The 16168-nt window shown below is 49.4% G+C and overlaps 1 protein-coding gene across 2 annotated transcripts in view; it reads right to left on the reverse strand.

Annotated features, from left to right (window-relative positions):
• Positions 1–15628, reverse strand: part of SH2B3 (SH2B adaptor protein 3) — a 74980-nt gene extending 59352 nt beyond the window's left edge. The window contains exon 1 of one of the 2 annotated variants that reach the window (XM_081203046.1): positions 14412–15628. Coding sequence is in view for 1 of the 2 variants with exons in the window: in XM_081203045.1 (XP_081059171.1) it covers positions 2858–3208 (351 nt within the window). In the remaining variant the exon portion in view is untranslated. Of the gene's footprint in view, positions 1–2857; positions 3224–14411 lie in introns of those variants that run through there. The other variant, XM_081203045.1, reaches the window with a different exon arrangement.
• Positions 15629–16168: the final 540 nt, after the last annotated feature.

The raw sequence follows: 16168 nt of genomic DNA on the forward strand, positions 1-16168 counted from the left end.
AAACTCAAAGTGGTTTACCAAAAGTGAGCTGGTAGGGTTCTTGCGTCCCCCAAGAAGAACATCCCTGCATTGTCTTTCAAGGACATTTTAAACCCAAAACCTCTTATTTAGTTAGTGAAACTGAGCGGAAAGGGTGTCTGGTTAGGATTTGGAGAGATTCAGGTTCCAAGGTCAGCTCAAGGGCAACCTTCAGTTGCTATGGCTCAGCTTGACTTACCTCGCAGGGTCGTTATGAGGAGAGGGTTAGGGAAGAGACAACACAGCAATATTAAAATGCAATAAATGCATGTGGTTGTAAATGTATAGCCTTAAAAACTGCAATACAGTGGTACCTTGGGTTAAGTACTTAATTTATTCTGGAGGTCCGTTCTTAACCTGGAACTGTTCTTAACCTGAAGCACCACTTTAGCTAGTGGGGCCTCCTGCTGCTGCTGCGCCGTCGGAGCACAATTTCTGTTCTTATCCTGAAGCAAGGTTCTTAACCTGAAGCACTATTTCCTGGGTTAGCGGAGTCTGTAACCTGAAGCGTATGTAACCTGAGGTACCACTGTATAGATCCCTGACCATCTATAGGAGAAGGTTATTCCTGGCTATCAGACTCCACATCTGTCTCCCAGAGCAGCCCCCTGACACCCCCCCCCCGTTTTGCACACAGACCAGATTCTTCCAAGGAAAAGGAATAGACATGCTACGTTTTCAAGTATCTGCTCCACCACCCATACAGGAGGGGTGGGGAACCTTCCACACAGCTGGCCCTGAAAGCCTCTGGATCTGACCCTCAGGACTTTTCTCCAGGCAAGACACTCTCCCAAGCAACGCCTGCTTGTAGTCCTGGTTTGCATTCTCCTTGAGGGCTTGTACCTGGCTGGGATGCGTCCCTGAACTCTGAAACTGGAACCGTGACTGTTTACCGTGGTATCATAGTGCTTTGAGTGAATGCTGTGAGTGTGGTCTTAGTTCCACACTTTGCAATGGGATATCCTGTACTACAGTGCACCTGAGGGCACCCGGCTAGCTTAGCGGGGGGCAGGCATGCTGTGAGACATATAAGCACCCCTCTGTCCCTCCAGCGCCTCATTCGCAGCCTCTAAGCACCTGCTGCCTGAGGCAGGCAACCTCGTCTCTACCTAATGGTAGGGCCGGCCCTTGCCCAAGCCTCTCAGGTTTGTGCAAGGAAGTCCAGCGCTCTCTCAAAGGCCTGTCTCTACACAAAGGCATGGGATTTCGCAGCCCACTTGGCTCTAGAGCGTGACGCCCTCCCAGCAAGCCCCTCTCCTCATCCTGCAAAAGTGTTTTTATCGTTGCAGCGCACGCCACTCCAAGCAGGAAGCGCGTTCGTTGCCCGCCCCAGTCCGCAGCACATGGGCAGCCTCTCTCTGCAGGCAGGCTCGCGACTTCCTCGAGAAAACCCATGCTTGCAATTTAAAGGCAAACTGACGGGAACGCCTCTCGAGGAAAGTTTGCTGGCAGAGAGAGCGTCCTTTAAATAATAAAGATCACAATCCAAGTCTTGTAAACGGCAGCGTTCTGCCCACTGCAGAAGTAGCTATGCCAACTTCTGAATCTAGCTCCATCAACCACTGACAGACAGGGGCCCCCTGGCACCCCCCACTTTCCCCAGGAGGCTGAAAAAGGTTCCCCGCTTCTGATTCACAGCTCGCCCAGATTGCAAGCTTGCTTTAACAATCACACGCTCGGAATGGGCTGCTGCACGGAGCACCCAGTGGCTGCATGGGTTGCGATTTCAGATCGGCTGGGAACTTTCCGAGGGGGAAAGGGTCAGTCACAAAACGCTGAGCCGTGCGACATTTTGGGAGCTCGCCCGGGAAGAGGAAAGCCACCGGGGTCTGGCATGTGTCAAGAGCAGGCCTGAGTGGCAAGACATCCCCGGGGTCGGAGTGGGGGGCAGGAAGACATAGCAGGCAGCGATCTGAGAAGCAGGGGTCTCGATAATGGGCAAAGCGAGGAGAGAGTCAGCTGCAGCAGGCCGGGAGCTGGAGCGAAGGAGATAGCAAGACGAGGAGGATCCTTTCTTACGCTGCTGGTGGTGCAGAAACTTCACATGCCCTTGGTCAGAACGAACGCAAGGAAGAAGCAGGGGCACCACGTGGATGGGAGGACCCCCACAGATACCACGCCACCACGCTTCTGGGCGGCCGAACCCCAGGTGGGGCGAGCCACCCGGCCCAGAAGAGCCGGCAGAACTTGGAAGCCAACGCCAGAAGCCTCCAATCCGCTCCGGATCCGGAACCCAGAAAGGCACGCAAACGTGCTCCGCTCCTGGTCGGGCGCCTGAGCTCTTTGCCCCCCAGCCGGGCCCCCGCCTGCTGGGTCTATCAGCGAGACCAGCCTGTGGATGACTCAGCAACTGCTCTCACTTCCACACACCAGGCCTCGTGCTTCACCTCAAGCCTTCCAGTGGTCACTGGGAAACGGGTGGGGGTAGGGGAGAGAGCGTGGGTAGGTGGGATCCACCGGTCGTAGTTAAACAGGAGGAACCCCCAAGCACCACAATACCCCTTGCCCTGCAAAACAACAACAATTGGTCCTCCCTCTTCCAAAGGAGAGGTGCCATATTTGGGTTTTCCTTCCCATCGGACAACTACGTATCAGCGCACCTAGATATGGCAGCTTTGTGGAAACTCCTATTTTAAAGCCAGGATTGTCGTAACAACACACTCGTGCACACTGAAAATAGCCCACCCGGCGGTGGAAACCCCACCCGCCTTAGTGGCACAGCCAAAAGTTGCAAAACAGCAAGCGCACTTTCGGGAAGGGGCTTCCCCCGCACTCCAGCGCAGCAGAGAAAGTAAAGGAAGGACCCCGCCCCAATTTGACACAAGATGTGCACCGTTACCTTGCAGGTGGCAGACTGGCACCTATGGACGCGCTGGCCGGAGGGGGAGGCCCACCCATTTGGGAAGGAAAGCTCCTGGTGCAAAAGTGGAGCCCCCCCCCCCCACTTGTGAGCGCAGAGTTCCCGGTCACGCACTAGGAAGGGCAGCGTTGACGTGCGGCAACAGCAGCCGCGCAGCACCGAAATAGAACCGTTTGAAAGATTCCCCCTTCTGCCAGCCGAATAAAATAAAAAAAACACACAATGGCTTTTTCTAGCGAGCACTATAGGAGGAAGTCCACTCCCAACTTCTCCTCTTTTTAGACTGGGGAAGTTGACGCGTTCCTCAGATGGAGGCAGGGGGAAGCACATTTCATGCTCCTGAAGAGCAGGGACGTCTGAAGTTCTGGGGCTGTTGGGTTCTCAATGAGAACCCCTCCCTTGGCACACAGGGGCAACACCAGAGTGCATGAAGCAGCAAACATATATACAAAAGACACACACACTGTACAGCTGTAGGGCTGCCTGTTCCCCTCCCCAACTACCCTTCTATTCCCCCCCCCATTAAGCTCCCCTAGAGCCTCCCCTTCTTGCCCCATGCAATTAGAAATCCTTTGATGGGGGCTGTGTGATGACAGCATTACATTTTAATGTATATAGGAAGATATTCAATAGCTCACTAGTCTTCAGTGAGAGATGTTCAAGCCGCAATAGGATCGTGAGGTCTGACCTAGAATGGATTGCATCTGCTCACCGCAACAATCTTTGGGAGAGAAAAAGATTTTGAAAGAGCAATGGCAGAAGAAAGATGAGAGGGAAAAGGAGGAGGACGAGCAGAACCAGAAAAGAGAACCGAACAGGAGTGTACAGAAGGAAAGAAATTGGCTGCTTGCTTGTACTAACCCCTTGTTTCCACGCTGAGGGAACCCTTGCCACAGAGATGGGCCTGCCACAGAGCATCTTGGCATTGTGGACGGTGCTGGGAAGCCACAAAGTGCACACTGGCCAGGCCTGCTATGTGTCGCCATTGCTCAGCTCCCCAACCCAACCTCTGGCTGAGCATGAAACCTGAAACACAAGATGCCCACCGTTCCTGATCTACTCGGAGAACCGCCAACCAACTTCTGAGAAACACCAACCCGTCCCCAGAATGCAGCCAACCCGGGCACTGCAAACAACCACATCCACTTAGCTGGCTTTCAGCCAACAGGTTGTAAAAATAAATGCTGACCCTGCAAGGAAAAGTAGGGAAAGGTGTATCGTGGAAGTTCACGACAGGACACGGAAAGTTTTCTCCAAAGTGCAAAGTGTGCGTATGTTCATGCACACACACCTTTTCATAAAAGGCCCCTCACTACTAACAAAAATTCGTCATTACACTCCTACCTTGGTTTTCAAACATCTTAGTTCTCAAACGTTTTGGCTCCGGAACGCTGCAAACCTGGAAGTAACTGTTCCAGTTTGTGAACTATTTTTTTGAAGCCGAATTTCCGACAGGGCTTCTGATTGGCTGCAGGAGGATTCCGTTCAACTTCCAAGGTACGACTGTATTTGTATTGAATTTGGAGAACAGACAATACCACTGTTGATTGGTGAAGTATGCCTGTTTCCAGCCTCTCAATCTGCAGGTTTTTAATACTTTAAACATTGGCCTGTTAATTTTGGTAGAACTAAGCAGCCTTCCAAATCCCTCCCCTTGCTGTTTCTTCTCAGCATTTGATAGTCAGAGGTACATTGCCTTGGGCTATGGAGGTTCCATTTAGCTGTCATGGTTAGCATGTCAGACTTGGACACAGGAACCCTGGCTCTGGACTTCTTACAGTCCTCCAGAATTGCGAGCCACGGCCCTCTGTATCCATCCTTAATCTTCCCGGCATATGATACCAGCAAGTCACAACAAGAGGCTCTGAAACTTCAAAAAGGCCGAGGCAAATCCCTCACAGATGATCCTGCTGGATGTTATCCAGATATGCCATCAGCTCCCAGGGGGATGGGAGGAGAAAAGGGAGTCGATCTTTCATTTTAACCTGCAACCCACTGAGGACGTTCCAGACAAATAAGCCTTTGAGAAACCCAGTCCGCTCTGCTCTCATATGACCAGAATGAGGGGGGAAAGTGTGCTGGGAGGGGAAGGCACCAAAATCACAAACCCGACTGCAGAGATTATCCAAAGACTGCTCTTCTTACCCACAAACCTAGTCAATAATAATAAAAACTTTTTTAAAAAAAGTTTAAAAGTGTGAGCCATAAATAAACTAGCAACGAGCACAAGTTAAATGAGTTCTAGCATTGTCCCACCCCACATATATATATATATATATATATATATATATATATATATATATATATATATATATATATATATGCAGGTTTTGGTGTCTTCGGGTGTCTTCCCGTGTAAGAGTTGGGGTGTCTAGGCGACGTTTCGACGAGGTCTCACTCGTCATCTTCAGGCTGGTGCTTTCGGCTTCTTGTTACTAGAACAGAGCAGGGTCTCAGTGTTTGAGTTCCTATAAATACTGTTGAGGGGGTGTGGTGTATAGCCTCCAACGTTCTGGGCAGAGAGGAAGTTCCCAGGTTAATGTGCCTTTTCTTCTTTTGTTCATTAATTACTTGAGGGATATCTTGAGTGATTACTTGAGTGATATTCTGAGTACCACTTAGGAGGGTCATTAGGTGTGGATTAGTTGCTAAAGCTTTCGTGTCTTGACCTCTTGAGCTTGTGAAAAGTTTTTCTGAGAAGATAGCTGTACTGCACTTAGTTGTGCTCTGGCTTGGCTTCGTGTATAGGGGCGAGCTGTGGTTTTGTGCCCTGTGCCAGCCAGATCTGTGTAGGGATTGCAGGGGGGTGCAGCATCCGGAGGTGCCACTATGGTTTGGCTACTGGATGGTGTCTGTAATTTATCTGTGGAGAGGGTCTGGGTTTGGGTCTGGTGTGGTTGATTGGAGATGGCGTTCTGTGTGCCTCTGGTTCTGGTGTCGGTTTTTGTGGGGAGGGCTAATTTCCAGATGTCTGGCAGGCGGGACGTGTCGTCACGCTTGTTCATGTTGTGAGGGTGTTTCTCTATCTCGATGGCTTCCATGATTAATATATATATATATTTAATATATATATATAAAATATATATATATTATATATATTTGCATTTATGCACTACAATCCCCACCCACATATGAAGTTTGAAACCAATTACCAATGATCTGGAATGCATAATCCCAGAGGGAGGCACACCCGGTCCCATCCTGACCCGCTCTGCCCACAGTGACTTTTCCAGCAGGCAGAAAACAGGAGAATGAGACAATTCACTTGATATATTCCACAATTCATAGAGGGTAAGGCTGTCCGTAGCTATGAGTTGCGATGGTTGTTTCACACCCACCAACATTTCTGCTGTGCTGCGAGATGCAGTTGTAGCCCTTAACTCAGAGGGCTTTACAAGGAAATGAGGCTAATATGATTGAGGAGGGGGTGGGTCTATTGACCACAGCTCCCATCAGCCCCAGCTGGTAATAAATCGGCTAACTAATAATTTGCTGTCCTTTGGGAAAACCCCAAATCAGCTACCCGAGGCAGCTGCCTCACTCGGCTTAATGGTAGGGGCCAGCTTCGCCCAAGAGACATTGTTGTTACGAGTGTCTACCTGGACTCCCAGGTACGCAGCCAGCACTCAGGTGTATATTCATTTGCACACTGCTGAGAGATTTAAGATCTTTTGCTGGAGTTATGATGTGTGCTTGTTTATGGGTGTGTATGTCAACAATCTTATGCCCACAAGAAGCTCTCACACAAAGAAACAAAAAAGGCTTGGTTTATTACAAAAAATAGGAGGGACAGAATATATAAAAATGCTGCTTTAGACAGCAAAGCTACAGTCTAAGCAGGTTGCATATAACAATATCTAACACACCTTGATTAAGGAGTGAAAGTTTCCCTAACTAGTCTAAAAGCCTACAGAAGAATGGACATGGCAATTTTGCTATAAACCCACACTATGAGGAGGAGAAAAGAAAGTATACATGTCCTTAAAGCAAACCAGAGGAGCGCTGAATAAGCTCTGTCCTGTTGGAGCTAGGAGAGCCCAATTAATATTTGCATCTATTTATTTTTAATACCCTTTTTGCCAAGGCACGCCAGTGGAGAGGGGCGCGAATTGTGAAATTTCAATGATTTCCATAGATACTTCTGGAATTTCCTGGCCTGGTTCTCACCTTGCCCATCTTAGTGAAGAATGGCTGATAGTGAGCGATTACCTGAAACTAGGCGTCTTTGTTTGACATCCTTTACATCACCTTACCATCGTGTGGATGGATGAGGAGCTGAGTACCTTGAGAGTCGAATGGAATCCGTTCCGGAAGTCTGTTCGAATTCCAAAATCTTTGGAAACCAAAGCGCAGCTTCTGATTGGCTGCAGGAAGTTCCTGCAGCCAATTGGAAGCCGCAGTAGCCCGTTGGATGTTTGGGTTCCAAAGAACGTTTGCAAATCGGAACACTCACTTCCGGGTTTGTGGCGTTCAGGAGCCAAAACGTCCGAGCACGGCCAGATGAGGCCCTAAGCTACTGAAGGTAATGGGGCCAGCTGTCCTTTGTCAACAACAAATTGTTGCTGTTTTTTGTATTGTAAAAGGTAAAGGGACCCCTGAACATTAGGTCCAGCCGTGACCGACTCTGGGTTGCGGCGCTCATCTCACTTTATTGGCCGAGGGAGCCGGCGTACAGCTTCTGGGTCATGTGGCCAGCATGACTAAGCCGCTTCTTACTAACTGGAGCAGCTCACAGAAACGCCGTTTACCTTCCCGCCGGAGCGGTACCTATTTATCTACTCACACTTTGACGTACTTTCGAACTGCTAGGTTGGCAGGAGCTGGGACCAAGCAATGAGAGCTCACTCCAGATTTGAACTGCCAACCTTACGATCGGCAAGCCCTAGGCTCAGTGGTTTAGACCACAGCACCACCCACGTCCCTTTAGGTATAATAAAGGTAAAGGGACCCCTGACCGTTAGGTCCAGTCGTGGCCGACTCTGGGGTTGCGGCGCTCATCTCGCTTTACTGGTCGAGGGAGCCGGCGTACAGCTTCCGGATCATGTGGCAAGCATGACTAAGCCGCTTCTGGCAAACCAGAGCAGCGCACGGAAACACCGTTTACCTTTCCGCTGGAGTGGTACCTATTTATCTACTTGCACTGGTGTGATTTCGAACTACTAGGTTGGCAGGAGCAGGGACCGAGCAACGGGAGCTCACCCTGTGGCGGGGATTCGAACCCCCGACCTCCTGATTGGCAAGTCCTAGGCTCTGTGGTTTAACCCACAGTGCCACCCGCGTCCCCTTTTTGTGTTGAATGTATGCTATATGGTAATTTATGGACCTAATAGGTATCTAAAGCCATTTGCCACTGTTGCTGTATGTAGGTTTTATTTTATTTGTTTTTTATTGTATATTTTGGAAATATACATGCAGGTTTTTTCCCCTTTAACTTTTTTTGGGGGCCCCAAGAGAGTGGGCCCCTAAGCTATAGCTTGTTTAGCTTATACGTAAATCCAGAACTGTGTCCGAGTACCAAGGCGTTCGGGATCCAAGGTACGACTGCATTTGCTTGACAGCTAAATTTGCATGTGTTAATCCTTAAATCAGATGTGTGTGGCTATTCCTGAATGCCTTTCAGCAGGGGGCTGGAATCTGGCTGGTTCCATAGTCACCAAAGCTCATCTTTGGAGGGTCTCATGTCGTATTTAGAGTTATTTCAATCTTATGCCATGTCCTACAAACCATATCATAAATTCAGATTCACGCACACCTCCTTACACTTCTTGCTCTATAATGAGACGCTGCTTTCTGGGACCAGGCCGGGGGACAGTTGGTTTGGACAACTGCTCCCATCAGTCCCAGCCAGGATAGCATGTCAGACTGCTTCAAAGCAATTCTCTTTTCTCCCTTCCTGCACCCTCGCACTTCCCTCCCTCCGTAGGAGCATTCAAGGCCTCTTCTCCAGTTTCCTTGACAGCTAATCCTGGCCTCAGGTTGCTGCAATCCCTTGGCACCTGTAGAGGCCAGTCACCTGTACAGGTGGTGTCATCTTAATATGAATATTGTGGGGTGAGGGGTAGGATAAATGCTCCGACATGGAGCAGAAATCCTAACTTCAGTGGTCTAATGAAGCTTCAGCTCCACTTTTTGCGTATTCAGAAGTGTATTTTCTCACAAACCATGGCCAAAGCTGGTGTTAAGTGGTTAGGGTGTTGGTCTAGGACCACAAGGGTCCGGGTTCAAATCCCAACTCCCCACTCAGCCACAATGCCCCAGAAAATTGCCCTCCAGCCCTAACCCGCCTCACAGGGTTCTTGATAGGGTGGGTACGTGGGGTGGAAACGAACAACACTCCCTATATCTTGGGCCCCAAATTAATTGCCAATTAAAAGAAAAAGTCCCTGCCCTCCAGGTGCTTCCAAATATCAATGGCAGGAACAGAGTGAGATGAGTCAATGCGGCCAAAGATCTGAGAATGAAGAGGTTAAATGAACAGTTTTGTGACTGATACTACTACCACAGATACTACTACCACAGATTCATGGACCACCAAGATTATGGTTCCACGTTCTGATTTAATTCTTCTCTTTCTTCACAGCCACTAGGATTGTCCTAAGGAGCTACAGATTCTAGCAAGTGATCCGGAAAACAAAAAAACTAGCTAAACCTGGGGGTGGGTGGGTGTTTACATACCTGCGGAAGACACATCATTTCAGCAAAATAACCACCAAATCCTTAATCTTAATTAATCTGGTTTCTGACAGACACCTAAATATATATAATGATGGGGCTCATCGGCTCTCAACTAGCAGACTATTCTCCAAAGCAGAGGGCATCCTCTGCCCCCTAAACGGGCCCTGCATATCGTTGCCTCTTAGATCTAAACCATGGGTAGGCAAACTAAGGCCCGGGGGCCGGATCCGGCCCAATCGCCTACTCAATCCGGCCTGCGGACAGTCCGGAAATCAGCGTGTTTTTACATGAGTAGAATGTGTGCTTTTATTGAAAACGCATCTCTGGGTTATTTGTGGGGCATAGGAATTCGTTCATTTTTTCCTCCAAAATATAGTCCGGCCCCCCACAAGGTCTGAGGGACAGTGGACCGGCCCACGGCTGAAAAAGTTTGCTGACCCCTGTAAAATACAGTTAAAGCACATTGTGTTTGTTGGGTTGGAGAGGGTTACAAGGTGACCTAAAAGAGCCTTAACCAGAGTAGCATTGGGTGTAAGAGGAATAGTGATAATGGGGGAGGAATTTGGATCACCCTGAACCAGAAAACACAGCCATCCTTCAAAATCTGCACTTCTCAGAATTTTGTGGTCCAGTTCTCTGGCCAAATTTATATATACTAAGGGGAAGATTGCCTAACACCGTCCATAGCAATGAAATAACATTATGCTAGGCAGGGCGAAATTACATTTTAAAATGTTGGTTATTAGGAACGATTCACAATAAACGGCTGGTGAATTTTCATGACAACTTCTAAAGAGAAAAATCGCAACAACAAAAAAGAACCGTTGGAAATCAAAATTGACGGATTTGCCACCTGTGGCTGGAGAATTTCAGTACATGCAGCTTATTGTGGGGGGTGGGGAGATAAATTCATTCTCTGTCCTGCAGCCCTGAAAGGCATAGCAAGGCCACTGGCCATCTTTTGCACCATGGCAGCCTAGCAAAGGCCAAAGCATCACACCAACCAATTCTTCTTTTTCCCACATACACTCAGAACACAGACTTTCAAGAATCTCTCAGTGGGTTCAAGGGGAGACACAGGAAATGACTGACAACTAAAGCCTTTTTTTGTTTCTGTTTTTCAGAGAAGGGTCAAATGCAAACTAATGGCTGGACTAATTCCACAAAAGCACATACATTAGCATTGCACGTAGAAAAAAGAAGCCTGACATTCTCAGCTTTAATTTACGTAGTTTGTGGGTTTTTTGGTGTGGTTTTTTCAAGTTTCTAGTCATTGAAGAGGAAGGGTTGCTGCAACCTTATTTGGCAGTGGGGCAGGGAAGATTTGAGGGGTGTGTGTGTTCATGATTGTGTCTAGGACCAAAGGGCCCCAGTGGGGAGGGGGGGTTACATGAAGGAACTGGGAACACCCATTTGAGAGGCTGAAATTTTGCTGTCATTGGATGTGTAATGTATTGGTTGTATTTATTTATTCTGCCCATTTATGCAGCCTGACTTTTAAAAGTCATTCCCCCACCACCACCACATCTCGCATCTCAGTTCTTCACAACTATCAACACCTGTAAGATTTCTCCCTGCCAGTGGCGTAGCGTGGGTTGTCAGCACCCGGGGCAAGGCAAGTAATTTGCGCCCCCTAACCCATGGATTTTAGCAGGGGCAGAGAGCTGCGAGTGCGAGTGCGCCCCCCCGATGTTGCGCCCGGTGCGGCCGGCCCCCCTGCACCCCCCCACGCTACGCCACTGACCTGAGTTAGGCCCCATCTGCACTGTATACATTTAAAGCAGTATCATACCATTATAAAGAGACTACAATTCCCAGACAGTGTATTCCTCTTCCTAGGGAACTCTGGGAACTGTAGCTCTGGGAGGGGGATAGGGTGCCCTCCTAACTGCTCTCAGCACCCTTCACCAGTGGCGTAGCGTGGGTTGTCAGCACCAGGGGCAAGGCAAGTAATTTGCGCCCCCTAACCCGTGGATTTGCGCCCCCTAACCCTAACCCCCAGATGTTGCGCCCGGTGCGGCCAGCCCCCCCTGCACCCCCCACGCTACGCCACTGCTCCCTGCCACACATGCGGTTAAGAGTTGCCAACTTTTCACCTTTTATACAGGCAGAAATCTAGCAGACAAAAGGTTTTCCAGGCACGGAGAGGAAAAGTTAAGAGAGGAAAAGTGTCTCCGTGTTTTGTGTTCTATTTTAGCTGCCCAATCAAAAAGGCAGAGGTTCCCTGGCCCAAACTGGCAACCCTCAAAGCAGCAGCACATTTTGCATCCAGGTGCATGGAGGCCACCCCATGCCAGGCAGCAGGGAGAGAGAACCCCCCCCCCCAACTTAGGGGTGGCAGGTTCAAATACCGACCAGCTTGTTAAATCAAATTACCTGGTCAGGGGGAGGTGAGTCTTCAATATTTCACTTTCGGGTTTTCAATTAAAACCCTTCCCCGGAAAGTCTAATGTCTGAATGACAACTGGTCTGGGAAAAGTATTGGACAGATGCCCTGATCGGATTTTATCTGGACTGAACAGACTGGGCGTCTATATGCAGTGGGAAGAATTTTGGATTTGGCAGAAACATCAGTCTGTGAAGCGATGCTGCGAACCTACAGACTTGAAAATCACACAGAAACATACTGTTTTGAGCTATCTCGCTTGCCGGAACAACTCAGAGGCTGCGGAAAATACAGTGGTACCTTGGGTTAAGTACTTAATTCGTTCCAGAGGTCCGTTCTTAACCTGAAACTGTTCTTAACCCTGAAGCACCACTTTAGCTAATGGGGCCTCCTGCTGCTGCTGCGCCGCCGGAGCACAATTTCTCTTCTCATCCTGAAGCAAAGTTCCTAACCTGAGGTAATATTTCTGGGTTAGCGGAGTCTGTAACCTGAAGCATATGTAACCCGAGGTACCATTGTAATGAGGATTAACATCAGAATGGCTTATGGGAACTATTGTGAATGATTATAAAAAGCAGTAGACGTATGAGGTGATCAGATCCCGCCCCGCCCCCCAACCTCAGAACATGGGGAAGTCCCCCCGAAAATTTTTAGAATTTGGCATAATATTTGGTCTGTTGGGTTATTGAATAATATGCATAATTTGGAATATATGATGTGGTTTGACTGGATTGTTAAAATGGAAAATTAATAAGTATTATTTTAAAAAATAATAATGGGGTGGCAGGTTCATATATTTAAAAGGGGTGTGGGTCTGGGGAAGGTCTCCCACGCACAAGATCGTACATTCAATTGGTCCAAAATGCAGCGACTGGGTTGCTTTCACATCTCATAGAACTCTCCTTGTAAAATAGCTGAACTGATTGCCGGTTTGTTTGCTGGCCCAATTCAAGGTGCTCACGTAGGTGTTTAAAGCCCTCAATGACTCAGGCCCCAAACACCTGAAAGACCACCTACGGACTAAGGTTACCTGACGTCCCCGTTTCCCGGGGACAGTCCCCAGATTTACAAACCAGTCCCCATACAAAATCCATTGAAGTTGAAAAGTGTCCCCATATTCATTGAAAAAAATCTGGTAAGCTTGCTACAGACCCTCTCAGGTACCCTTTCGGGTAGTTCCATCTCCCTCAGAATTTCAGGATTGCTGGGTGGCCCAGGGGGAGAGGGCATTCCCCGTGGCAGCCCCTAAAGTGTGGGGCTACCTCCCCACAGAGATGCGCCTGTCCGGCACCTTCATTGTACAGCATTCATTTCAGGGAATGCCGAAGATTCACTTCTCGACCCTGGCTTTTGGCCGCCCACCTTATTTCTGGGCTTTTAAGTTCCTTCAACCGGTTATGCCTTGCGACTTGCAGTTATTCTTACAGATCATGGTTTCATAATTATTAAGAGTGAATTTCTGTTTATCATTTGCTGATGTTTTTCGAGAGTTAATTTTATTGTGCGCTATTATATTCCAATAGATTATTGACTATTACAGTGGTACCTCGGGTTAAGTACTTAATTCGTTCCGGAGGTCCATTCTTAACCTGAAACTGTTCTTAACCTGAAGCACCACTTTAGTTAATGGGGCCTCCTGCTGCCGCCACACCGCGCGGGAGCACGATTTCTGTTCTGATCCTGAAGCAAAATTCTTGACCTGAAGCACTATTTCTGGGTTAGCGGAGTGTGTAACCTGAAGCATATGTAACCCGAGGTACCACTGTATTCCATTTAATATAAGTTGTCCCACTTTAAAGTTACGTTTTATTACGACTTTTATTCTAAGGTGTGTGTTCTTTGTTGTATATTTTCTTGCTTGTGCATAGGTATTGTGTATTTTGTTCAGAGTTGATTGCTCGAGGGCAAAACACGAGCCCGCCCCCCCCCCAAAATCTTAGGGTGAATTGGGGGGGTAAAAAATGCCCGTAAACTAAGCATTGAGGGAGGCAAGATGGCAGATCACAGCCATTCCCCAATGTATTCAGGAGAGCAGGGAAAAGTAGTTGCAAGAATCCTGCACGCTTCACATCTAAACCCAGCTGTCAGAAATCCAACAGGGGCAGCTTTCCCATCAGGACTAATTTCCATGCACCTCAGCTCAGCCTGCCCACCCCTTAATATCCTGAGCCAACAGCTCCTCAGTACTAAGGAATGGGCACTCTGTCCATGCTCAGCAGCACTCTTTTTTTGTACTACAGCACAGGGGAAAACCCCATTTTTTGGGGGGGCGGGCTCGTGTTTTGCCCTCGAGCAATCAACTCTGAACAAAATACACAAAGATGCCCTTTTTATGGGGCGGAGGGATAGTCCTCAAGCAAGTACTGTAAACCCAAACTCGAAGTATTTCCCGGAGCAGAGGCGCGCTAGGTGAGCGGTCTGCTCCGAGGGAAGAAAAAAGGGGGAACGGCAGAAAATTGGGGGTCCCCTTACCTGGAGGAGAAGCCGGCGCTCGTCCCGTGGCCCATGGTGCGCCTTGCCCGGCGCCCGTCCGCCCACAGCCCTCGCCGGGGCGGCAGCAGTAGCGAGGAGAGTCCGCCTCGTCGAGAGAGAGAGATACAAGGCGGCGGCGAAGGGACCGAGCTCGCCTCGCCCCCTCCAGGCGCCCGGGCGGCGGTGGCGACGCCTTTTTCGGGCGGTTATGTAAAAGGCAGCCCGGGTCCGGGAAGGAAGGAGGAGCCGCCCCTCGGGGGCCGCGGGAGAGCCGGGCGGGCCGCGCGCTCTGGCGGCGAAAGGCTCCTCGGGGCGCGTCGTCGGAGGGAGAAGTTGGCGCTCTGGCGCGCTCGGCTAGAAGCGCCCGGGCGCGCAGGGAAACTTTCTAGCGCCGGGTTTCGGTCCTCGACGGCGGAAGGCGGCCGGGGTTGTGTAAGCAGGAGGGCCGCCGCCGAGCCGCCGCCCCGCCGCCCCGCATCTTTCCCACCCTCGGAGGCGGCTCTTCGCCTCGCCAGGAAACGGCGCGCAGGGGCGGAGGAGAAAGCGCGGAGAGGCAGCCCGAGAGCGCACAGGAGTTGGAGAGGTCGCAGGGCTCTCCCCGCGCCCCTGCTCGCCAGCTCCGTAGGGGGAAAGAGGGCTGCTCTCTGCCTACACAAGGCTCCGGGTTCAAGTGTCTGCCGGCCCGTGTCGGTAATACTAGTCTGGATGGGCTCTGTATGAGGCAGCGCCTTGTTGGAAGGAAGGGCGCAGTGGCAGAGCAGCAGCAGAAGGCTCGGGTTCCATCGTTAGCATCTGAAAACCCGAAGTGCTGCTGCCCATCCGTGTCGGCAATACCAGTCTGGGTGGGCTTCGTATAAAGCAGCTTCTTGTTAGGGAAAGGGCCGAGCAGCTGTTTTGCTTGCAGAAAGCTCGGATCCAGTCCCCCCAAAGTACGGCTGCCAGCCCGTGTTGACAAAACTGCTCTGTATGAGGCAGCTTGTTGTTAGGGGAAGGGCTGTGTAGCGCAGTGGCAGGGCAGCAGCTTTGCTTGCAGAAGGCTCTGGGTTCAATCCTTGGCACCTGAAATCCTGGAGAATGCTGCCAGTCAGTGTCAGCAATACTAGTCTGGGCGGATCAGCAGCTTGAAGCAGGATAAGGCAGCTGCTTTTTCCCCCATTCAAAATATTTTAACTGAAATTTTTACAGACATAAAAGAGATGTGCAACATACAACGTGAATAAAAACCTTTTGTCACATCAACAAAGGGAAGAGTTATTTGCAAGCACCTTTACTTTTTCTGGCTGGGAGTCCAGGAGAGACGGTAAAATAAGGAGATAGAGAAGGGAAATTCCGTCTAGTTCTACCACATTAAGAATGCATCCTTTCCAGAATGAAGCATCACCTCTAGGACAGCGCAAGCTTTGCTGTTTGTTTATAAAGTTGATGAAAAGTTGCCAGATTACTAAAAACTGGCCTTTTTTGGTTGTGCTTCACATCAGCCGAGCCAGCCGTGCCAGTTTTTCGTACAGGGTGGCGTGCCAAACTCTATGAAGCCACTTGTCAGAAGCCACCCAGAGTGGCTGGGGCAACCTAGTCAGATGGGCAGGATAAAAATATTATTATTATTATTCATTTATTATTACTTGTGGTGTGACAATGTGGTTTGTATCTTTCCAATGAGTTGCTAATTCTGATCTAGCAACTGCCCGGAGCAACACTGATTGAGTTATTGTGTTAACAATTGCCAATAATGTAAGGTTACCAGATTGTTTTCCAAT

Source organism: Podarcis bocagei, assembly GCF_964188305.1.
Source record: "Podarcis bocagei genome assembly, chromosome: 7".
Classification (NCBI taxonomy): domain Eukaryota; kingdom Metazoa; phylum Chordata; class Lepidosauria; order Squamata; family Lacertidae; genus Podarcis; species Podarcis bocagei.